The 25,777-nt window shown below is 37.5% G+C and overlaps 1 protein-coding gene across 2 annotated transcripts in view; it reads left to right on the top strand.

Moving 5' to 3' along the window:
* lrba (LPS responsive beige-like anchor protein) overlaps nt 1-25,777 on the top strand; it is a 202,997-nt gene that overhangs the window by 56,444 nt on the left and 120,776 nt on the right. For both annotated transcript variants that reach the window (XM_053231068.1, XM_053231069.1), the window contains 5 exons: nt 9,865-10,034; nt 10,955-11,015; nt 12,037-12,170; nt 13,141-13,202; nt 24,381-24,445. In XM_053231068.1, the coding sequence (XP_053087043.1) occupies nt 9,865-10,034; nt 10,955-11,015; nt 12,037-12,170; nt 13,141-13,202; nt 24,381-24,445 (492 nt within the window). The remainder of the gene's footprint in view (nt 1-9,864; nt 10,035-10,954; nt 11,016-12,036; nt 12,171-13,140; nt 13,203-24,380; nt 24,446-25,777) is intronic.

Below are 25,777 nucleotides of genomic sequence, written 5' to 3' on the forward strand. Positions count from 1 at the left end.
TTACACCATATAGTGTAAACATAAAAATAAAATGGCACCTGAACTGATAGCAAGATTACAGTGCTTTAAAAAACTAACTGATGGATAAGCAGATAAATCACTTAACTAACTAATAAACTCATTGATGCACACTGATTAACAGACCAGCTTATTAATTTAGTAATTTGGCAATTCATCCACACGTCTCAAGGCCCAACAGACAACAGTCACATCGAGTTTGAAAGATGAATACATACGAATGTGAGAAATTATTACATGCTAGTGCTTCAGTGCCAGCTTGGTGTCTTATGACTGACATGGCATCAATGGATGTTTGCAAAACATACATAGCCTTTTATCTTAAACTTACCTTTATATTACATTTACGTTACTTTTACATTACCTTTACATGATCTTTGCATTCTGTGTACAATATATTTACATTGCCTTTACATTACCTTTGCAGTATCTTTACATTACAGGTATATTTCCTTCACATTATCTTTACATTCCCTTTACATTAACCTTATATTCTCTTTAACTTTATATTCTCTTTATATTAACTTTACATTATCATCAAATTACCTTTACATTCCCTTTACATTATCCTTATATTCTCTTTAACTTTATATTCTCTTTATATTAACTTTACATTATCGTCACATTACCTTTATATTCCCTTTACATTATCCTTATATTCTCTTTAACTTTATATTCTCTTTATATTAACTTTACATTATCGTCACATTACCTTTATATTCCCTTTACATTAACCTTATATTCTCTTTAACTTTATATTCTCTTTATATTAACTTTACATTATCGTCACATTACCTTTACGTTCTCTTTACATTAACCTTATATTCTCTTTAACTTTATATTCTCTTTATATTAACTTTACATGATCGTCACATTACCTTTACATTCTCTTTACATTAACCTTATATTCTCTTTAACTTTATATTCTCTTTATATTAACTTTACATGATCGTCACATTACCTTTACATTCCCTTTACATTAACCTTATATTCTCTTTAACTTTATATTCTCTTTATATTAACTTTACATTATCATCACATTACCTTTACATTCCCTTTACATTAACCTTATATTCTCTTTAACTTTATATTCTCTTTATATTAACTTTACATTATCATCCCATTACCTTTACATTCCCTTTACATTAACCTTATATTCTCTTTAACTTTATATTCTCTTTATATTAACTTTACATTATCGTCCCATTACCTTTACATTCCCTTTACATTAACCTTATATTCTCTTTAACTTTATATTCTCTTTATATTAACTTTACATTATCATCCCATTACCTTTACATTCCCTTTACATTAACCTTATATTCTCTTTAACTTTATATTCTCTTTATATTAACTTTACATTATCATCCCATTACCTTTACATTCCCTTTACATTAACCTTATATTCTCTTTAACTTTATATTCTGTTTATATTAACTTTACATTATCATCCCATTACCTTTACATTCCCTTTACATTATCGTCACATTACTGTTACATTCCCTTTACATTCTATTTGCATGAACTTTACATTATTTTTACATTCCCTTTACATTCTCTTTACATGAACTTTACATTCCCTTTACATTCTCTTTACATCACCTTTACATTCTCTTTAGATCACGTTTACATTTATCACAGCTTATGAAACGATTTCAAGCACAAAGAACTTAAACCCACTCTCTTGGAGTGTGTTACAGTGTGGAGCCTTTTTGAAGACTGTTTTTTACGTTTGACTCATCTCTGAGCTGTTGGATGACAGACACACACACACAGACACACACACCTTTACTGCATGACTGTCTGCACTCCTGAGAAGTGTATGTCTGTTTAAATTTGACCACAGGTAACACACATGCTGCACAGTTTTTATAGATCCTGTATGTAAAACACACACACACATTTTTAAACACACACTGTCTGTTGTGCGCTGCCTGCTTCAAGGTGTGTGTGTGTGTGTCTGGTTTGCATTTGCAGCATTGTCTCTGCGTGTGTCAGACAGTCAGACAGAAGGAGACAGGGATTACAACTGAGAAGGAGAGAGACACACAGATAAAGGGTGTGTTCGTGTGTGTGTGTGTTTGTGTGTGTTGCCATGGTTACGGGACAATGTTGTTTTAATCGGTTTTATGATATATCATGATATTCAACACACACAATATTGTCATCATGAACACTTAATAATACTGTCTTTGTTCCATTTGGGAGGAGGCTGCCTACTTAGGGAACATTTCTCTTGAGATGAAGTCTGTCTCATGCTCAAGGCAACATTAAAACATCTGTCCTTAAAAAAAAAAAGGTCCTTATTTTGGACAGATGTGTTCTTCTTGTCAATCTTGTGATAAACTGCAATACAATGTTAGGTGATGGTTATGATATAAAAATGTAATATTGACACAAACCTTCTCATAACACACTCTTAGTGAGGAATGATGGAATGTGTCTGCGGTAGGAATCTGTCTCTCGTGTGTGTGTGTTTTATCTGTGGAATGCTCTGTCAGGAGTTGCTCGTATCTGTTCGTGGATTATTGTGGCTCCTGAAGGCCGAGTCGCTGGAGAACATACACTCGCAGCTCTAAATGCAATCTGCTTTAATTGAACGCTGTGTCTCAAATCACATACTTCATTCTTCATAGTGCACAAGGGTACAAAGGAATTAGGAATTTTCACTAGGGGACTAGGAGACAAGGAAAGTAGGGATTGAGGAACAAGGAAACCAGGAACCGTGACAAGGGAGTAAGGGAAATATGAACAATGACTAGGACCTAGGGAGCAGTGATCAAGGGAATTAGGAAGTATGACTAGGTAACAAGGAGACTAGGGAACTAGAAAACAAGGTAACAAGAAATTAAGTTAAAGGAACTACAGAATGTGACCAGGGAACATAGAAATTAAGAATTGTCACTAGGGAACTAGGGAACAGGTAAACTAGGGAATGAGGAACAAGGGAACTTGGAACTGTAACTAGGGAATAAGGGAGATATAAACAAACACTAATCCCTAGAGAACAGTGATCAAAGGCTTTTGGAGCGATGACTAGGTAACAAGGAGACTAGGGAACTAGAAAACAAGGTAATTAAATATTCAGGCAAGGGAACTACACACTGTGGCAAGGGAACATGGAATTATGACTACGGAACTAGGGACTGAGGAACAAGGAAACTAGAACTAGGGGATCTAGTTATGAGGGAACGATGTTCAAGGGAACTAGTAACTATAACTGCAACCAGGGAGATTCTTTAACTAAAGGCTGTGTCTTAAATCATGTACTTTTAGTGCAATTTTAATCTCTGTCCCAAACGCAAAGTCTTGAGCATTCCTCACTAGGGAGGAGTGATCAAGGGATTTATTTCATTTATCTTGTATGCTAATCGCTATTTATGTTGCTAGTCAGCTAACTATTAGCTGTCATGAATAAGGCAGGTTTGTTTTCTCTTGCTGTCATTGGATCAGAAGATACACTGTGTGTGTGTGTGTGTGGGAATGGTAGTGGGCTTGTAGTGGGATTTACGAGCTCTGTGTCTGGAAAAAGCAGGATCTCCCAGATAATCCACTCGTGAGGTCAGAGGTGAAGTAGACGTGAGATTTATTTGCTATTTTCCTCCGCTGATTCCTCAGCGTGTGTGTACGTGTGTACGAGTGTGCATGTATGTGTGTATGATAGTGTGTGTGTGTGTGTGTGTGTAAGAGTGTGTGACCTCCCACTCCTGTTTTGACGCAGTGTCTGCAAATATTTGCTGATGGAAACCAGAGCCAGTAAACAATGTCACTGTAACGCAGCCAGAAAAAAAAAAAACTAATTTACTGTTGGGATGAAATATATGACGGGAAAAGAAAGGTTTCGAAAATACAACAGGAGAGAGAGAGAGAGAGAGAGAGAGAGAGAAGCGCCAGGGTTTATAGTTTTATACGGATTCACAAGAGGCGATGAGGTCATAGTGACAGCGTCAGCTAAACAGTACACTGATTTATGAGTGTGTGTGTGTGTCCTTTATCACAAATTTGAGAAGAATTCCAAGTCTGTTAACACTGTCACCAAAACATACGTATAAACGTCTAACGAGACAAAATAATGGAAATTATGGCAAAAAAAGTCATATATATTTATATATAATAAATGGTGCAGGAAAATTAGAATTAAATAAAAAGAAGAATTAAATTAAAAATAGAATATTAAAAAATATATTTTAAAAACCCACAGGTATATCGAAATCTAAGCTCTAAAAAATAGTTTTAAATTATAAAATAAATATATGGTTCTAAACATACTTTAACCTTTAAAATATAAAGCACTCACTGTATATAAAAGGAATTAAAAAACTAATAGAAAATATATAGATCTAAATGTACATCTGTAAAATATAAATAAATACATAAAAGAAATTTTTAAAATATTTAAAAAATTATTTTAAAATAAAATAAATATATACAGGGACTTTTAAAGATCTAAGAATGTATATTTAAATTAGCAAAAAAATATATACAGGGAATTATAAGGAAAGTAAAATATCTTTAACATACAAAGTTATAAAGTTTTTAAAATTTTGAAATATACAATAAATATATAGAAGGATTTTAATACAGAATTTTTAAAGTCGAAAATAATTTTAAAGTATAAAATAAGTATATAGAAGGAATTTTAAAAGTCTTAATACTACTTTAAAATATAAGTTGGGTATATTGAAAAAAAGCTGCAAAGCTCTAAACATAATTTTAAAATATAAAATGGCTATATACAATGAATTTTAAATATAGTCAGGTCAATAAGTATTTGGACTGAGACACAATTTTTGTAATTTTGCCTCTGTACACCACCACAATGGATTTGAAACGAAGCACTCAAGATATGATTGAAGAGTAGACATTCAGCTTTAATTCCCTCCATTTGAGTCCCTCCATTTTCACAGGCTCAAAAAGTAATGGACAAACTAACAATCATAAATATTAGAATTATTTTTAATACTTGGATGCAAATCCTTTGCAGTCAATGACTGCCTGAAGTCTAGAACCCATGGAGATCACCAAATGCTGAATTTCCTTCCTTGAGATGCTTTGCCAGGCCTTTGCCTCAGCTGCCTTCAGTCGCTGCTTGTTTGTGGGTCTTTGTGCCTTCAGATTTGGTCTTCAGTAAGTGAAAAGCATGCTGAATTGGGTTGAGGTCAGGTGACTGACTCAGCCATTTAAGAGCATTCCATTTCCAAGCTCTTTTGTTGTTTTGCTTTCGCGCTACATTTCGGGTCATTGTACATCTGTACTGTGCAGCGCTGTCCTGTCAGTTTTGCAGCATTTTACTGAATCTGAACGGAACGTATAGCTCTATGCACAGAATTCACACCAGTGACCCAGTTCTGTTGGCAGTCATACATGCCCATGCCATAACACTTCCTCTACATGTTTGATGGATGATTTGGACATGGTATGCTTTGGATCATGAGCCCTTCCTTTCCTTCTCCATACTCTTCCTTTCCCATCATTCTGGTACAAGTTAATCTTGCATCAGAACTGGTCAGGCTTTTTGTTAGAGGTTTTTTAGCAAAGTCTAATCTGGCCTTTCTGTTCTTAAGTGTTACCAGTGGTTTGCATCTTGAGGTAAACCGTCTGTATTTACATTCATGAAGGCATTTCTTGAATGTAGACTTTGACAATTATACACCTACCTCCTCCAGAGTGTTCCTGACTTGGCTAGATGTTGTCTAGGGGTTTTTCTTCACCAAGAAAGAATTCTGTGATCATCCACTTCAGTTGTCTTCTGTAGTCTTCGAGGCCTTTTGGTGTTGCTGAGCTCGCCAGTGCATTCCTTCTTTTTAAGAATGTACCAGATTGTGATTTGGCTGCTCCTAAAGTTTCTGCTATCTCTCAGATGGGTCTGTTTTTGTCAGCCTAATGATGGCCTCCTTCACTTGCATCGACACCTCTTTGGGCCACATATTGAGAGTTCCCTTGAACAGCTACCAAATGCAAATTCAATGCGCAGAAACTCCAGACCTTTCATCTCCTTAATTCATCATTAAATAGTGAGGAAACAGGCCACAGCTGGCCATGGCACTGCTTATCAGTCAATAGTCCAATTACCTTTGAGTCTGTGAAAATGGAGGGACTCTGGAAAAAAATGGCTGTAACTCCTAAATGGTTAATGCAATATTTTTTATTAATCCCCTTGAATTAAAGCTGAAGTCTACACTTCAATCACATCTTGATGGCTCCATTCCAAATCCATTGTGGTGGTGCAAAATTACCAAAAGTGTGTCACTGTCCCAATACTTATGGACCTGACTGTATCTAAAAATATATAATAAATAATATAATTATACAGAGGGAAATTTAAAGACCTATAAATATATATCTTTAAAATATAAAATAAATATATAGAAGGAATTATCAATACCTGAATACATATCGTTAAGTGTCTTAAGTTATCTTTAACATAACTTAAAGAAATATCTAGATGTCATGTTCATAATATTTAAGGAAGTATTTCGGAAATATGTGGTATAAATAACATTGCATTATTTGGGATGGAAACCTAGGATTATCTTGGAATCTGGGATTATAATAAACTGATTGAGGCCAACCTGAATTAAATTTTTATTTGTTTATAGGAGGTGGGTTCATACAGTATCTTTTTAATAATCTGGTAAATAGGAGAATAATTGCTATTTCTATTTATGTCTGATTATTGAAATTATTTTTTAAAAATCTGTATATAATCTTTTGGTTACGATGCGCTCCTTATGCAAGGAAACACAGTTCCTGTTAGAAATTTGAATAAGTTTGAAATAACGGTGAGGATCGATGGGCGATGGGCATCAAACTAACGTTCTCGGGCAGATGTGTGCCTCGTCACGTGAGCAGGTGGGCGTGGTGTGTTACACCAGAAAATCTGTCGACATACGGAATGACGCATTAAAACTGATGTTTTTCTCTTTAGGGTTGGATTTCTTATCAGCTCATGTTTCAGCTCACCAACTCTCCCTCTCTCTCTCTATCTCTCTCTCTCTCTCACACACACACACACACTTCCCCTTGATCTCAGACTGAGGTTACAGGAAACATGTTGTACGGTGTGTGTCATGTGTGTTAGTGTTTGTTAAAACCTCTGAATAATTCAGCAGGCCGCTGTGATTAATTGACAGCCGAGTGTGGAGTGGAGGCTAAGTGTAGCTAATGGTGCACTGAATAATTTAACACCGGGAGCAGATGGACGCTCTTCACCTCCATCCACAAATCACTGCTGCCTCTACTTACCGAGTTATTAATCTAATATATATAATTTATTAATTTATTATTTATTTATTAATCTAGTATTTATTTATTTATTTATTTATTTTATTTATTAATCTAATATTTATTTTAGTTATTTTATTTATTTATTAATCTAATATTTATTTTAGTTATTTTATTTATTTATTTATTTATTAATCTAATATTTATTTGATTTATTTATTTTAAAGCTTAATTTGATCTTTTGTGCTTTACTGATATGAAATCTCAACAGTCAGCTCCTACCTTGTTGGTAATATCGCTCCGTTTTAGGATGAAGCTGAATTCAATCAAATGAATCAAATGAATGAATCAAATTCATTCCAACCCACAACACACAATATTCAAACATTAGGCCACGCCTCCCCAATGAGGAAGAACGTTTAACTTCAAAATGGAGTTGGTTTTTTAAACCTTTTGTCCATTTTTAAAAATAACAGTAAATAACAGTTATGTGCGGGCAATATTTCAAAAATATCACATCATGATACTTAAAGATATTTCTACAGCATATTATATTTATCACAGTGTAAGGGTTTGCTAACAATCTGTTTAAAAAAATCATTTTGTGATGTGTTTATGAAATGTCTGTAGGATTTAATTAGTCCACACTGAAAAGGAGGAAACTTAAAAATTCTGTCATTAATTTTAACCTTTTACTTTTAATTTTAATGTTTCAGTACAAAACTTTATAGCCATTTTCACTCAGAGCTTGTAAAAAAAAAAAGACAAATTTTATAAAAACATGTTTTTTTTTTTGCAAACAATTTGCTGATTGAAATAAATAATTGATCTTAACTTGGCAGTGTAATCCTTATATAAAATCGCACAAAATCACAACTGTTATACCAATAAATTTGATTTGAAACTGATAAATCGAGGCTCACATTAGTGAGTCACCGCACAGGTAAATTTGGCAGCTCTCGAACTCGGCAGCTCTGATAGTATACGAATATTTCCAAAATCATTGGATTTTCATGGATACGACGCTCCTGCAAAAGATTTATGAAGAAATTTGTATCCAGTTGGATAAATGAGACCAGCTATCTCAGAAAAGTGCGTTGTGGTGTAATATGTAAGGAGTAGCACACGACGGACGTGTAGTTATACAAAAATAAATCCTGTGATGTGGCATGACGCGAAGCGGAGCATAATTTTCATATAACATCACAGTCTGGAGTGTGTTATTCTGCTTATACCACAGCAATTTAGCAGCGATTACAATGTTTAGTTTATTAATAAAAGATACTTCATGCATTTAAAATTTTTTTTTTTTTAGTTAGATTTAAAGTTGTGGAACGTTTGAGAGACAAGTTAGCTCCTGTTCTAACTTACGTTAAAGCTTACGTTAAAGCAGCGACTCCCTCACAAGCATCAACGATTATGTTTTTTTTAGTAAAACAACACGTTTTTTAAAAATCAGTTTTAGTCTTTAGTGCCTGTGTATGAGCTGTTACTATAGAAACCTTCTATAACCAATCAGATTCGAGAATTCAACCGCTCTGTGGTATAAATCACGATATCGATATTATATCGCTCAGCTCTAATAACAGTGAATCCCAGTGCACATAAAGAAGCGTCTTTTACTTTCTACAGTGCTAAACTGGAGGCCACAAGATTTGATTGCTTGTTAGCGACATTAGCTTAAACTGAAGAAGCAATCTTCAGACACTCGACACGTCCTCTGGCTCATTTCCTTTTGGCTAAAGAGACACTGTATTTCATTCCTGGCTGAAGTCCTGCTTTAAAGCACATCTAATGCAGCACTGCTTCTGCTTCTGTTTGAAGCTTAGTTTCACTTTATTCTTTGTTCTTTCTTTCTTTTTTTTTTCAATAAAATAAGAACCATCCCCTACAGTGTGTGAGCCGACTTTAACTCCTCCGTCCCAAACCGGGTTTTATCTTAAATCTCTGCAGACTCCTTCATGATGGCCTCTTCGTCTGACGGGGGAAAAAAAATCCTGCAGTCTCTCTCAGACTGTGATGGTGATTAAACAGAGCCCTACACACACACACACAGACGCTGTCAGCACCGATAAAGAGGACACGGACCTTTTGGGAAAGGCCAGCGCTCTCTCAAGGCCTCAGATAGAGATACACACACACACACACACACACACACTACATATTCGTATTGGTGCAGTCATTTCTGAATATTCAGGAAACTGAGCTCTAATTACTCTGTGTGTGTGTGTGTGTGTGTGTGTGTGTGTGTGGTGTGTGTGTGGTGTGTGTGTGGTGTGTGTGTGGTGTGGGGTGGGTGGGGGGGTGGTTATGAGGTTACTTTGAGATTAAATTTTGGAAAAAAAATGCAGGACAAAAAGCTTAAAAAGAAAGAAAAAGGATAGAAATAAAGAAGGGAGGGTGAAAGAAAACATTAAAATTAAATTTAAAAAATTACAAATGAGAAAAAAATGAAAAGAAAAAGTAGAATACAGAGAACAACCCAAAACAAAAAAATTAAAGAATAGAAAAAAATTTAGAAAATTAAAGAGGGAATAAAAAGGTTGAAGAATGAGATGAGAAGATAGGCACCAAGAAGAAATTTTAATCTGATCTTTTCTACTGTTTTTTTTTTCTCTTCAGGAGCGTGGTTGTAGCATCTAAGAAAGTGGGTGGAGCTCCTGCAGCAGGCCCCGCCCCCTCCTCCTCCTCCACCCAAGTCCCACAGTCCACCTCCGCAGGTGGAACTCCAGTCGTCAGCGTTTCTGTGGTTTCCGCAGGTGACTCCGCCCCGAGCAATGCTGTGGAGTCAGGTGTGTGTGTGTGGGGGTGTGGGTGTGGGGGTGTGTGTGTGTGGGGGTGTGGGTGTGTGGGTGTGGTGATGTGGGTGTGGGGATGTGGGTGTGGGTGTGTGTGTGTGTGTATACACACTCAGTTAACATTTCAACATATCAAATTAACTAGCTAAAGTATGTATTTCATTCATGTAGCCTCAGTAAAGATATGCACTATTCTGTGTGTGTGTGCGTGTGTGTGTGTGTGTGTGTGTGTGTGTGTGTGTGTGTGCGCGCAAGTGTGTGTGTATGTGCGTGTGTGTGCGTGTAAGTGTGTGTGCATGTCCCTGCTGGATAGAGATAAGTTAATTGACTCAGGGCCGTTTGAAGTGGCTACTTCATCTCACAGCAGGCGCACATGTTGGATCTGAGACTACATTCCACACCAGCTTGTGTGTATGTTTGTGTATGTGTGTGCCTGTGTGTGTGTGTGCAATGTGTGTGAGTGAGCGCGCTCACTCTCACATCCCAGGCAGCCGAGTTCCAATCTGGCCAAACACACCAGCAACCCGCTCACAGGGACTCTGGGAGATTTATGTGCTCTCTCGCTCTCTCTCTTACACACACACACACACACACACACACACACGAGTGTTAATTTATAGAGCGATCATTCCGAGCAGACTAATAGGAAAATAAGAGCTTTTACAAGGCTAATATTATGGGGAAGGAGAGACAGACAGTGAGAGGGAGACAGTGAGTGAGAGAGAAATAAAATCTTTCTGCCTCTAGCTTTTGCTGTCTATCTGTCTGTTATAATTCATGTCAGTCATTAACTTATTTATATTGTGAAGTGAAATCTGATCAGTTCATTCTTCTCATGTGATATTGTGATGTGTGTGTGTGTGTGTGTGCGTGTGTGTGTGTGTATTGAATCGTATGTTCTCTGTTCTTCACAGGAGGAGCAGCAGCCGCTTCAAACCTGCCATCTGTTCCCCTCTCACCCACCACTACCCTGAGGTGAGACAGAGAGAGAGAGAGAGAGAGAGAGATGGGGGAGAGAAACAGAGAGAAAGTGGGAGACAGGGAGGAGAGAATAGGGAAGAAGAGAAGAAGTGAAGTAAGACAGAAAGAGATAGACATATATAGGAAGAGAGAGAGAGACAGCAAGAGAGAAATGAAAGAAGAGAGAGAGAGCAAGAGAGAGTGATGGAGACTGATAGAGGGGAAAATGGGGAAAAAAAGGAAAGAGTGGAGAGGGAGCGGAGAGAAAAAGTGAGAAAGAGAGAGAGAGGGCTGTGGACACAGACAGGGAAAATGGGAAAAATGAATGAGCGAGGGCAATGGGGAAGAGAGAAGGAGTAAGAGAAAGAGAGACAGAGAGGAGGGAATATGGAAGAAGAGAGGAAGTGATGCATGACAGAAAGAGATAGACACATGTAGGAAGCTAGAGATGGTAGAGGTGGAGTAAGAGGTGTAAAAGAGAAAGACAGAAGGAGGAGAGAAAGACAGAAAAAGGGGACAAAGGAAGAAGAACAAGAGAATAAAAGTGAAAGAGAGAGGTTGAGAGTAGATAGATGTCTCTGATCATATGACCAAAGGTGTTTACTTGTGTTTTTCAATATCACTCAGTATCCTGTTTAACAGTTTATAACCCTGTCTGTCTCTCTGTCTGTCTTTCTGTCTCTCTGTCTGTATTTCTGTCTCTCTGTCTGTCTGTCTTTCTGTCTGTCTTTCTGTCTGTCTTTCTGTCTCTCTCTCTCTGTCTGTCTGTCTCTCTCTCTGTCTGTCTTTCTGTCTCTCTGTCTGTCTGTCTGTCTGTCTGTCTGTCTTTCTGTCTCTCTGTCTGTCTTTCTGTCTCTCTCTCTCTCTGTCTGTCTGTCTCTCTGTCTCTCTCTCTCTCTCTCTCTCTCTCTGTCTGTTTCTCTGTTTGTCTGTGTCTCTGTCTGTATCGGTCTGTCTCTCGGTCTGTGTCTCTGTCTGTATCGGTCTGTGTCTCTGTCTCTCTGTCTGTCTCTCTGTCTGTATGGCTTTCTGTTAGTATCTCGGAGCGACTGGAACACGCTCTTGAGAAAGCTGCTCCGTTACTCCGGGAGATTTTCGTGGACTTTGCCCCGTTCCTGTCCCGAACTTTATTAGGGAGCCACGGACAGGAGCTACTCATTGAGGGAACAAGTGAGTATTGAAAAACAGCCCAAAACGCATGGGAAATGGGCTTGGCTGGTTGTCACGGTAACTGGTAAAAGCTTGATCATTAGTGCGAAGCAGAATAGAGTTTGACACGATTTGAGATGCAGCCATGAAGATAAGTGAGCCTATATCAGTGAAATAATAACCAGTGTGTCTCTTTCAATCTGTGTCTCTGTCTGTCCTCTGTGTGTGTGTGTGTGTGTGTGTGTGTGTGTGTGTGTGGAGGGTGTCTGGTTTTATGAATCAATAGAACATATGTCCTGTTCGTGTAATACAAGGCTGTGGTGTGGATTAGTTTACACACTCACCTCATGTCGCTTCATTAAGGTCATCAATACTACAACATGGCACGCTATCACATCTCACACACACACACACACACACACACACACACACACACACACACACGCACAAGTTCTATTTCTTTTGCTTGTTTTCTCTCACAGACATTAACAGTGCATTTTGTAGAAAATTATGTAAATAATTCCTACATAAAAATAAAAATACATAGCTACTAGCAGCGATTCATGGGGTCCAAGCACTATTTCACAAATGGATCCAAATTTGCAACTGCTGCTGGTTTGGCCAATCACTTTAATTTCCTTTTAACTGCATCATACATAAACTTATCACCCATGGATAATTCCATCATGATCACCCATTCACAGTGGAAGTAATTGGCTATGGAATTCTGATTGGTCCTTCTCAGCCATGACTATGCCCTTTAATTTTAATAAATGTGAGAATGTAGACCTAGCATGACCTTGTGTCTCAGTCTCAGTGAAGGCTTCTGTATCTCAGTCTCAGTGAAGGAGGCGTGGCCTCTGTATCTCAGTCTCAGTGAAAGAGGCTTAATTACAGTTAGTGTATATGAGCATATTTCTATGTAATGCGTAAATTACTCTCTCTCTCTCTCTCTCTCTCTCTCTCTCATCTCTTTCTTTCTCTTTTACAGGTTTGGTGTGTATGAAGTCCAGTAGCTCTGTAGTGGAACTCGTCATGCTGTTATGTTCTCAGGCAAGTCATCTCTCCACCTTTTCATTTTTCATCTCCCAATCTCTCATTCCTGTCCATCCTTTTAGCCCTCCATCCCTTCACTGATTCCGCCCTCTGTTCCTTAATCTCTTCATCCCTCCATCCATTTCCATCTTTGTTCATCCATCACTTAATTTCTTCATCTTTTCACCCCTCAGTCTCCACCTCTTCATTTCTCCATTTTCATGAAAACACACACACACAAACACATGCACACACACACCTTTTCTAGTGAAAATTCAGTCATTCAGAGTGGGATGGAAATCAGTTCTAAATGCAACACAGCCAGCGTGTGCTGCTAAACCAGATGCCGATTTGGAACACAGCCAGCATACGTCTGTTAAGACAAGTGTAATTTAGATTGCACTTGATGATCTTAATGCCCAATTTGGAGCTCAGCCAAGGTCATTCAGACATTCGGTGTTCAGAGAATCAGAGAAAATCTTTTCTAGATGAAACACAACCGGTGTAGGACGAAGAGACGATAGAGCAGTGTGTGAGATAAAGAAGAAAATGAAAAGAAAAAATAAATAATGCGTGTCTGGGTGCCGTTTTTATTAGCGCCGTATGAGTCGTGGGGTCAGAGGTCACGCACCCTGGAGACCGGGTGTAACGGTGTGTGAGGTGTATTGAAGGTGGATAATGCAGAATTAATGTCGTTTTGCGATCGATCGCCTCTTTGTGTGCATGTGTGTTGCCAAGTTTATTTAGGGTTCGGCTCGCAGATCAATGAATATAAATGAAAGGTTGATAGCAGGTGTGTGTGAGTGTGTGTGTGTGTGTGTGTGTGTGTGTGTGTGTGTGTGTCTGTGTGTGTGGATCAATGTGCTCAGGAGCCCTTCCCTGCTGTGTTATTAGATCCAGTTTCTTCATGGGCTACGTCTTAAATCGTATACTAAACACTGCAGCATCTATGATAGCATATTATTATGCATTTAGTAGTGTTCTGTGTGATTTGGGATGTAGACACACGTTGCCATGGTAACCGTGAAAGCCACATTGTGTCTCCTTGCTAAATAGCATGCACTGAATGCTATATGTAGTACAGTACTATGGTGGTTTGGGATGTAGCCCATCTCTCTATGACTATGTGCCTGTCTCCTCGGTCTGTCAGGAAGATTCAAATAAAACACCAGTATTTTTTGTGGCACAAAATTGGATTATTTTTCTCTGCCGCGGCTCATACAACGAGAAAAGGAGACAAGAAAATAAATCACCCTCATTAAAAATTTAAAGGTGTGAAATAATAATAAAGACGGGACTTCAAAGTCGAGGACACAGAAGCAAATATGTCATTTACTGTCAGTGTAGTAGACACTCGAGTGAAAATGGATCCCAGCAGTGTGTGTGTGTGTGTGTGTGTCCTACTGTGCTAGTATGCCTTATAGATATACAATGCCTTATACAGAGCTTTACAGTATCTTTGCATGTGTCCACAATGTTAAATGTAACTATCAGTGAACACTGGGCCTCTGATCGGAAGGTCATGAGTTCAAATCCCAGCACCACAAGGCTGCCACTGCTGGGCCCTTCAGCAAAGCCCTTAACGCTCAACTGCTCAGCTGTATAGAAATAAGATGTGTTAGAGTGTGTTAGACTACATTACATTGTGTTAGACTGTGTTAGAGTGTGTTAGATTGCATTACTGTGTGTTAGACTACATTCCAGTGTGTTAGAGTGTGTGTTAGACTACATTACAGTGCGTTACACTACATTGCAGTGTGTTTGAGTGTGTGTTTGAGTACATTACAGTGTGTTAGAGTATGTTAGACTACATTACAGTGTGTTACACTACATTGCAGTGTGTTAGTGTGTTTTAGAGTACATTACAGTGTGTTAGAGTATGTTAGATTGCATTACTGTGTGTTAGAGTGTGTTACAGTACATTACAGTGCGTTAGACTACATTCCAGTATGTTAGAGTGTGTTAGACTACATTACAGTGTGTTACACTACATTGCAGTGTGTTACACTACATTGCAGTGTGTTACACTACATTGCAGTGTGTTACACTACATTGCAGTGTGTTAGAGTGTTTTAGAGTACATTACAGTTAGACTACATTACAGTGTGTTAGAGTACATTACATTGTGTTACACTACATTACTGTGTGTTAGTGTGTGTGTTAGTACATTACATTGTGTTACACTACATTACAGTGTGTTCGAGTGTGTGTTAGTACATTACATTGTGTTACACTGTAATGTCAGTGTGTTAGACTGTGTGTTAGATTGTTGTCAGTTAGAGTAAGTTAATAAAAAGCTGAATTGCTAAGCTAATTCACACACAAACACACACATGCACACATTGTACACAGTGTAAATCTCCTGATCAATAAACGAGCAGCTCATTTTAAAGCCATAAACCACAAAAAAATTCATCCGAATTGATCTTTAATTGTAAATAAAGCAATCGCGTAAATCCAGGCGCCATTAAAGCGCCGTTAAACACCCGCTCCTCAAAGCCGAGCTGAAACGATACACACATCTGTCCAACCCGGCGTGATTAAAAAGCCCTCAGCAACCGTGACCTCTCACCCTCTGACCCCAAACCTACTCCGTCATGTTGAGAGGAAATTAATTAGAAATTTTCACCAACGCTATCACATCTCTCATCTCAACACAGCAGGGGACGAAAAATAATTAATCAAAAAACGTCTTGGGGTGCTCGGATCACTTCCTGTTGAGATCACAAGCACTTCCTGTACGTCTCATGATCTACACTACCAACCCTGAGCTCAAGTACATGAATGAATAATTATAGATATTATAAAATTCTGTCTCGACATCACTAATGCTGCACTAGATTATTCACTTCCTGCCAATATCTATTACACTTCCTGTATGGAAAAGCACTTCCTCTTCACATACACACACACACACAAACTACTGCATGTTTATATGCCATGCTACTGAGAGACATAAATACAAATACATGAGGGAGATCAATAATGGGAATGAATGACAGAGAGAGCGAGAGAGAGAGAGATAAAGAGACAGAAAGATGGATATAAAATAGAGAGAAAGAGAAAGTAGAGAGAGAAACAAGTAGACAGGAGAGAGTGATAAATAGAGAGATGGGCACAGAGAAGTGAAAGAAAGAAAGAAACAAACAAACAATAAAAATAAAGGAACAAATAAAGGAAAGAAACAAAACAGAAAGAAAGGAAGAAATGATGGTAAATGAAAGAAACAATAAAAAGAATGAAAGAAATCAAGAGAGGGAGAGAGAGACAGACAGAAAGAGAGAGAGAGTGATAAATAACCAAGACAAAAATATAGAATAAAAGAAAAATGTGAGAAAACTAATCAAAAGAAAGGTAAATGAGAGAAACAATAAAAAGATGGGATGAATGAAGAAAGAATGATTGTGATTCTGAAAACAGAAAGAAAGAAAAAGAGAAAGAAAGTGTGTGTTCGGATTGGCAGCTGGCAGTTAGAATTAAAATTTTTTAATTTTCAGTCAGGGGACTTCAGAGAGGAAGTTTCACATTTGTGTTTTGTGTTGTTTCTCACTCACTTTGTGTGTGTGTGTGTGTGTGGTGTAACTGTGACTGTAGGCTGGAGTTATGGAGTAATCATTGACTCTGTGTGTATCAGATAAAAGCAGGATCAGTGCAGGTGTGTGTGTGTGTGTGTGTGTGTGTGTGTATATCACTGTTATTATCCAGTGCTGTGTCAGCTCATCTGTTCTTTACTCCATCCATCTCTTCGCTCATCTTCTAAACGACAGGAGAGGAGGAGGGATGAAGAGGAGAGAATGGAAAAAAAAAAAGCACACAAAAAACAGCACAGGACAGAATGTGTTCATAATTTAAGTGTAAAATTTAAAAAGTGTAATGCAAGAGCATAGAATTTCTGATAATATAATTTAGGAAAGATTTATTTTCCCTAAATTGAGGAATTTTCTCACCCACTCAGTGGGAATTATTATGTGTAGTCATAATAATAATTATAAAAAAATGCTTTGGGATAAATAAAAATGTTATTTTATCTTACTAATTAGATTGTGCTCATGATCCAAGTCAGAGTTGTGTCCCAGGACTTCTGCTCATGGATCCTCGCAGAAACTGATCCATCATTTGGCAAGAATCATTAAAATCACATTTTAAGTGGTGGGCGGAGTTTAAATTGCCATATAACTTCCTGGTAATGATTTAAACATTTGTCTGTTCTTATCTATCTGATTCTGATTGTAGAAATATGTATTTCAGTAGAAATGATTGACTAAATTCACTAAGATTGAGTGCTTCTTTATTAAAAAACAAATGATTTAAAGGCGGAGCTTCTGTGAGCTCAGGTTGTGACATCACAAAATCATGTCTGACAAAAGCATGCAAATTATTTGCGTATACTTACGTATATTTGGGATACTTTTAGCTGCAAAACTTGTGTTTTTTATGTGTAGTTAGCTTCTTTGCTAATAATGTTCGTGATTTGCAGAATCATAATTTCTATAGTGATGTTGTATTTGGACAGATTTAGGAGCTGTTAAAAAAAGAGAGCGAGCGAGAGAGAGCGCACGCGAGAGAGAGAGAGACGCTGGCCTGTAATCCAGAGTTTAACCTGTTAAACAGAGGGACTCTGGCCCTCTGCGCTTGCCATTCCTTAACCTTTAACATTGGACCTTTGACCTGGAAAGAAAGTGAGAGAGTTTAACCCCCTTCACTGAGTCGGAGAACAAGGGATCAATACTTAAGGAGCGAGAGAGAGAGAGAGAGAGAGTGAGAGAGGGAAAACAAGGGGAAAAATCGATCAGAAGGCCTCAGTCAAGTCGAGTGTTGGGTTTCTGTCCATTATCACTCTTCACTAATAACAGCAGTAAGGTGTGCTCTGATTGGCTGAGAGCAGAATGGGAACATGCTAAGTGAGGTGCTGTTAAGTGTTAGTGGTTAGGAGAGCACCGTGTGTTTGAGTGTACACATTTACCATCTGATTCTGAATAAAGGAAAGCCATTCAGACAGATTTTAGTTTCATACAAGGATTTATTACATAACTAAACTCTTCTAGCTTGTCATTTTACCTTTTATGGTAATTGCTACTCAGCTTAGAAGAAGCCTAATGTATAAATAAAACCAAACACTGCATTTAATCAGCTAGGTATATTTATTTTTTTGATGAATTCTGGACAGGAATTAAGGCCTGGAACAGAAAATAATGTCATCAACCAGTTTTTTAAACAACATTTTCACTCTGGAGCAATTTACAGTGATTTTGTTCATTTTTTCAATTATGTTCATGAAAAATTTTGTTTATTTTCGTTCCATGTTCCACACTAGGAAGTAGTCCAAATGCTAACAGCTGATAGTGGCAGCTGATTAACCCAGTGTTAATGATTAATTTACTACATGCTAAAAATCTTACACGCTTAAAAAAGGGGACTAAACTATACCCATCCTTGTCACAGGGCTAGCACCATCATGGGTACGTCTTTTGTATCTTTTACCTGGAAAGATGAAAGTAGTGTACGATACCGCCGAATCTCCTGCTATACAATATGTATAATACGATACAATACGATTTTGACTAATAAAGCAGCGATCCGATATTTAACAATACCGCTGAATCTCCTGCGATACGATACGATATGATACGCAAGATACGATTTAGTAACCTCCCATCGATATGTGACCCACTTTGTTCAGAATCTGGGGTTGGTCTACAGTTTATTTATAAATGATGATAACGTAGAAATTATTTTAAGTATCAGAGTTACGGGCAAATCACCTCGCTAGCCTCTTAACACATCAGTTTATAAATATGAGTTATATTTGCACAGTAGTTATTTGTTTTTATTTTTTAAATTATTCGTTTATGATTGTTGCATCGATTGTTTTGATTAATTGTTGCCTTTTAAGTCCATGCATCGATCCAAAATTGATGGATTGTTCCACCTCTCATAGCGTCTAACTAAAAAGCTAACAATTACTTGCCAATACGAACCACTAACCCAAACTACTAGATAAACTTCCTATTTCTAAAGCTTCCTTGATTTTAAAATAATTCTCTCTATTATCCTAAAACTTTTTATCTAATGGCTCCTCTTTGTAAGGATTCCTATTTCTAAAATTCCCTATTTCTTATTTCTTAACATTCCTACTTCTTAGGCTCCCTATTTGCCTACCTCCACACCTCCTCCAATCTATTGTCTCTTATTTCTGAGGTAAAGTATTCCTACACCTTATGGAGTTATATGTCAGTAAGCAGTTTAGCGAGCACTCGAATGACACTCGAGTGTGAATATGTGTGTAAGAGTGATGGTGTGATTATAATAACCGCTCCCTACTTCCTGTTTCACTCCGTGTTTAGCCTTTGGTGTGGTGATTAAAGCACCTCCTCTTTAATTAGCGCTGATAGAGAAACACGTAATTACGCCAAAACTAAAACCACCTCTGACACGCTGCAGAACCCAGCGAGACGTTCAGCTAATCTGGATAAAAAATAAACACGTCCACGGCAAGGCAACGAGCCATCAGTCATCATCAGCGCTGTTTATTTGTTTTGGGCCAAGCAGGGGAACGAAACCTGAAATTATCGTGATGAAAAGGAGGAAATAAGAGTGATTTATAAAGCAGATGGAACTACCGTTCAGCTTTGATCAGAGAGAGAGAGAGAGAGAGAGAGAGAGAGAGAGAGAGAGAGAGAGAGAAGGGAAAAGAGAGAAAGTGAAAGAAATAGATAGAGAAGGAGAGATTGAAAAGTGAAGGAAAGAGAAATGGACAGCTTGGAGAAAATAAACACGACAAAATCTAGAAAAGGAAATGTGGCACCTCAAATTAGTGCTATAATAATAATGTATGTCAATGTAATAAATTGCAAAAAAAAAAAAGAAAAGAAAAGAAATAAATAAAAAGAGCAATAAAAAATAATGAATGTTGGAAAAATACTGGCTTATAAAAGTGTATGAGATTTTCAAAATGGTTAAATATTTTGTTTTTGAGATGTAAATGTTTAGTGATGATCGATCTGGCCCACCTCTCATTTCCACAAACTTAATGAAGTTATAACTTTTAAATTTAATAATAATAGCATAGTAGTTATTGTATATAGTATTTATGTAATTATTTATTTATTTATTTTTAAATGTTAATAATAATAATAATAACAATAATAATAATAATAATTTTAGATTTACACAATTATTCTAATGTAAAATATTAAGAATGTTTAAAAGATTTATCTTTATGTCTTACTTGGTTCTGATTGGTTACTCAGCAGCCCCTAACAACCAACCGGTGGCTTTTCTCTTAAATTATGTTAAGTCTTATATCACGTAACATAAATCGTATAATGACAAAACAATCTGAAAATATAGATCATGTGACCGGTCATGTGACTAGTCTGACACGCCACATGCACATGTTCAGTAATGTGTGATTGTGTAAATCCTAATCTAAACCATCGTTACTCACTGTGTGTGTGTGTGTGTGTGTGTGTGTGTGTGGCTTCTACCTACCTGACTCTTGTTCACAGATCTTATCTAGTGTAAGGAAAACACACACACACATATTCCTGTTACGTGATGACATCACAGCTCACTGTAGTACTGAGTTTGGTATCCAAGCACACTCGAGCTCTGTCTCAAATCTCACACTATATTCTTACACTTTACAGTACACTCTTATCTATTCTGTAATTAACACCAATAATCGGCTCTAGGATCACATTTATTAGAATGATTAAAGTTTTTTAAATGTAAATCTGTTTTCCATATGTGGAAAATATATATAATCTTAAGAAAGAGATTAAACTCGAACAGGATTATTTCTGTAAGAATTTTCTTTTTTCAGCATATTTGTAAGTCTATACACTGAGCGATACGTTTCAAGATTCACTGAATCACCAAACGCGTTTCGGAATCATTTTTTCTGCTGCACATCTGACGAGCATCAAACGTAGCAGATAGCTGTTGATGTTAATCAGCATTTCAGCCTGTGAGATATGAATCCACGTGCTGTACAACAGCGTGTACGGAAAGTCGGCGGTCACTATGCTACAGTCTGCTATGAATTTAAATATAGATATTAAATGTGGAGTTTTAGGTTGTATGGATCAGTTCAGTGTTATTTTTTTGGAAGCTCACACAAAGTTGGATGTATGGAAAATACCTGTAAAAAAAAAATATTTCAGACCTGCCAACACATTTTACACATTCTGCATAAGATCATCACATTTTAACAACGGAAAGCAAAAAATCTGGGTTTTTTTTTCCTTAATAAAAAATGAGCCAATCGATATGTGAATCTGGAGCGATTGACAGTAGTGTGGGTGTTTCGAGCTCGCCGCTTAAAAGACGCCCTGATGTGTCACTCCGGCTTTCTGCCACGGTAAATGGAACTTTATTTACCTAATTCATGTGAAATAAACGTACGTCAGTGTGTGTCATTATGTAACATCAGATAACTATGTGGTTTATTAGGGAGGCCATCGAAATGAAAAAAAAAAAAAAAAAGACATGGTCGGTTTTTGGCAGAAAGAGAGAAAAGGCTTAAAATAATTTTAAAAGAACAAACAAATAAGACGTACAACGAAGGTTCAAATCTAACACAAGTAACATTGATGAGAATATATATTATAATATATTATTCTCAATTCCCAAATTATAATTAAAATGCTGTTTGTTCACTGTTAGACCTTTAGACAAGTGATTTGTAAAAGGATTATCTATGAAAAATATGCTGTTATATTTCATACTGTTCACTACTTTGCCATGCCAGTCTGCTGTTTAATAATTCTATGCTTTTCTTGTAGTAAATGTTTGTTTACATATTTGTTACCATTTTAATGTACTCTTTTTCCTGTTATGCCTGATGTACGGCACTTTGGTCAACACTCTTGTTGTTGTAAATGTGCTACATAAATAAATATCACCTTGGTTTATTGTAGTTTGCATTTAATAATAGGCAATAATTCGATTTTTTTTTTCTTTCTTTTTTTTTTTTTTGGATCGCGGCGGGGTCGAGGCATGGCGCGAGTTCTCTGGGAAGTGGGGCTCATGGCGGGGGGTTTGTTCGAGTGTGTGCTCTACGTGAACAACCATTTATTTTACATCCCTAAACAAATTTGCACCAGTGGTGTAGCATTGAGCAAAAATTGTTTAAAATTCTTTTCTCTTGGCTGCTTGCTGTAGTAATCTCCTGATGGAGTAGAGCATTAGCTCGATGGCACTCTTAGTCGCTGACTTCGTGAACTAGCATGAGGATGTTGTGTGTGTGTTTGTGTGTGTGTGTGTGTGTGTGTGTATACGTTCCAGTTCTCAGTGGTTCTCTTCTCTCCTCAGCACTCTTCCCCAGAACTCACACTACACAAGCGATGCGATTCGAAGTGATTTAACTTTGGAGCTGTACTCTCTAGAACGCTCCAGAACGTAACGTTGGTTTCGCTCTTTGTTTTCTTTTTAAAACTGACCTGCACACGTCTGTATTTTCTAAGCCTGTATGATTTTGTGTGAGCTGGTAGTTCTGTAGCGCTCTTCTCCGTAGGGTACTCGGGGAGTGTGTTAAAGTTTTAGTGCACTTCCTGTGTGGACGTGAAGAGCCCCCTGTCCTCACATAGCTCACTCCACAGGGTGCCGAGTGAGTTAAGAGCCTCTCAGCGTGACTGCACTTTTACTGACTTTACTGTTACAGAGACTGAGGAGTGAGAGCGACGGGTTTTCTTTCACTTTATACATCATATACATGTTTATTTACATATACTTTATTATATATACTCCTTCATATTTCTAATGCTTATTCCTATATCTGTATGTCTCAGACCTCTTTGACTTTTGCTTTAAACTCCACTGTTTTTTTTTTTTTTTTTTTTTTAATTTATTTAAATTCCAACTGCCATAACAGACTCCACAGCATCTGACCAATCAGCTTGCACTCTGCTACTTTCTTTCTTTCTTTCTTTCAAGCCTCTGAGATGCAAGCGAAAACACTGGGCACTATGTGAATCTTGAGTACCTGTTTTTCTTCCCAGCATGCCTCAGGTCTGACTGAGGAAGACTGATACAGAGAGAGAGAGAGAGAGAGAAAGAGAAAGAGAGAGATGCTAACTCATATTCAGCTCATGTTCAGCAACCTGGGTTTAGGTTCCTCTAACACTCTGAGCTGTACTCGACTTTCATCTATTTATCTCTCCATCCCTCTATTAACATCCTTCCATCCATTTATCATGCCATCCTTTTATTACCATCCCTCCATCCATTTCTCTCTCTATCCCTTTATTAGCATCCCTCCATCCATTTATCACTCCATCTTTCTATTAGCATCCCTCCAGCTCTCCTTTAACATCCATCCATTTATCTCTCTATCCCTCCTTTAACATCTTTCCATCCATTTATCCATCCCTCTATTGACATCTTTATATCCAATTATCTCTCCATCCCTCTATTAACATCCCTCCATCTATTTATTTATATTCATTCTTTCTTTCTTTCCGTTTGCCTTTAATCCTTCCATTTCTTCTTCTTTTTTATTTTGTTTTTCTTTTTTAAATGTTCTTTTATTTTTCATCTCTCACCTTTTAATTCTGGAAGAAGAATAGCTTTTTTTAAAATTGATCTCTCTTTCTTTTTTTGATTGTTTCTTTTTGTTTTGTTTTTTTTTGCTTCTTTCCTTCTGCCTGTCGCTTTGGAAGATAAAACAGGAAAATGTTTCATCCTTAAAAATCGATCGTGATTTCCTCTCCTCTTCTGTTGTAATGACCTGGGTTGAAAGGTCGTGGTCAGAGTTCAGAGGTCGTAAATGGCTGTGTGTATCGTCTCATTGGGTCGCGATGCTATAAAACCGTATCACACCGCTGCAGAACAAATGTTCATAATGCAGTAACAAGACGAGAGATCATTAAAGGCGGTTTGATCAGGATGGGAGCGTGTCTCTTTCTTTAATTAAAGAACAAGTAGAATGACAGTGATCTGTTATATAACAGTGAGACAGAGTCAGTGTTCAGCTGCGTGTTAGCTGGTAGCCTGTGAATTATTAGTTTATGTTAGTTCCTAACATTTGGGTTCGCTAGAATCTATTCTTAACTTTTCAGCTAGCTTCTAATTGCATTAGTTAATATTCAAATTATCTGCTCTTCATGCTCCCATCCCCATGTGTTTTGTGTGTGTGTGTGTGTATGTGTGTATACACATGGGTATGTAATCTCAGTGCTCTGTTTCTGTTTACAGGAATGGCAGAACTCCATCCAGAAGAATGCAGGTTTAGCCTTCATCGAGCTCGTCAACGAGGGAAGGTAAATCATTAAATGGCTGAATCTCTAACTGTTAAAGGACTAGTTTTCATCAGTAATCAAAGACAGGAAGTTGTCTAATCTAATCCTCATCTTTAAATGAGTGCTCTTAAAGACAAGGGCAAGTAACTGTCTGATTCTAACCTATAAAGTGAGGACAGGTAACTGTCTAATCTTAACTTCTACAGAGAGTGCAGGTAACCGTCTGATGTTAACCTGTAAAGTGAGGACAGGTAACTGTTTAACTGTTTAATCCAAGTACACGAACTCGTCTAATCCTGATTAATTCATATTTCAGCTGGTTATAAAACATTTCATCCTCATGTTTTCTAATTCAGTCCATACCTGTCCCCACTTTGAACTGTCTGATCCTCGCCTGTAAATTTTTTGTAGATACAAGAAGGTAATTTAATGAACCTTGTTTTAAACTTAACCTGGTTAGTCTGTACAGGTTAGATTTAAACAAGGAATAAGAAGTCAGATATTGTCCTTATCACTGAAGACAGATAATAATATAATGAAATCTTCAAGTCCTTAACGACATTACCTCGTGTTCTTATCTGCCCCTTGACTGCGTTCGTCACCTTTTCATTATCTGCTGCTGTTCTTGCTCACGACGCTCGACTCTCACACACTTGGATCGAAATTGAATCGATGCCTCACTGAAAGAGCTTGGAAAAGGTGACCCCGAGGTCACGATGACCCTGAGGTCACCACCTCCGAGGTCGTGTCAGTGTGTCTGTTACCTATGAGCTTGGGCTTTTTGGAGCATGAGGCGCTGGGACGAATAGAAATTTGACACTTTTTTTTTTGGAGAGGAAGTGTGTGTCTGCGCTGCTGAGAGTTATCCGGAATCTCACTGGGATGAAAGGAGTCATCTTCAGTTTCAGGGCTCTTAGATCTCCCTGTGAGACTTCAAGCGAGGCCTGTGATTTCAGTGCCAGCGATGCTAATTCATGCTAATGAATGCCTTTTTTTGAGGACTAATGAAGCGGTGTAAATGCTAATGAACGTCAGACTGTCTCTGAGTTGAAAGTAAAGCTGGTAAACTGTCATAATTAAATCAGAAATATTTATAAAGATAGCGTTATGCTTTATAGTGCGTTAAAATGCTATTGCAATGTTTTAAACCGTTCTTATAAAAACAGGAAGCTGTAAGCAGATACTGAAGACTGTAATATTCAATCGGACATTTATCAGACGCTCATTACGTCTGAGTATTGAATGTCTGTCAGTGTGTGTAGCGCTAATCCAGATGTTTGTGTCGTGCGAAAGGCTTGATTTGCAGTGTAGGGGTTGGTAACACTATCCCGCTCTCGCTGAGAGACGAGGGGA

The sequence above is a fragment of the Pangasianodon hypophthalmus genome, chromosome 28 (genome assembly GCF_027358585.1).
Source record: "Pangasianodon hypophthalmus isolate fPanHyp1 chromosome 28, fPanHyp1.pri, whole genome shotgun sequence".
NCBI classification, from domain to species: Eukaryota; Metazoa; Chordata; class Actinopteri; order Siluriformes; family Pangasiidae; genus Pangasianodon; species Pangasianodon hypophthalmus.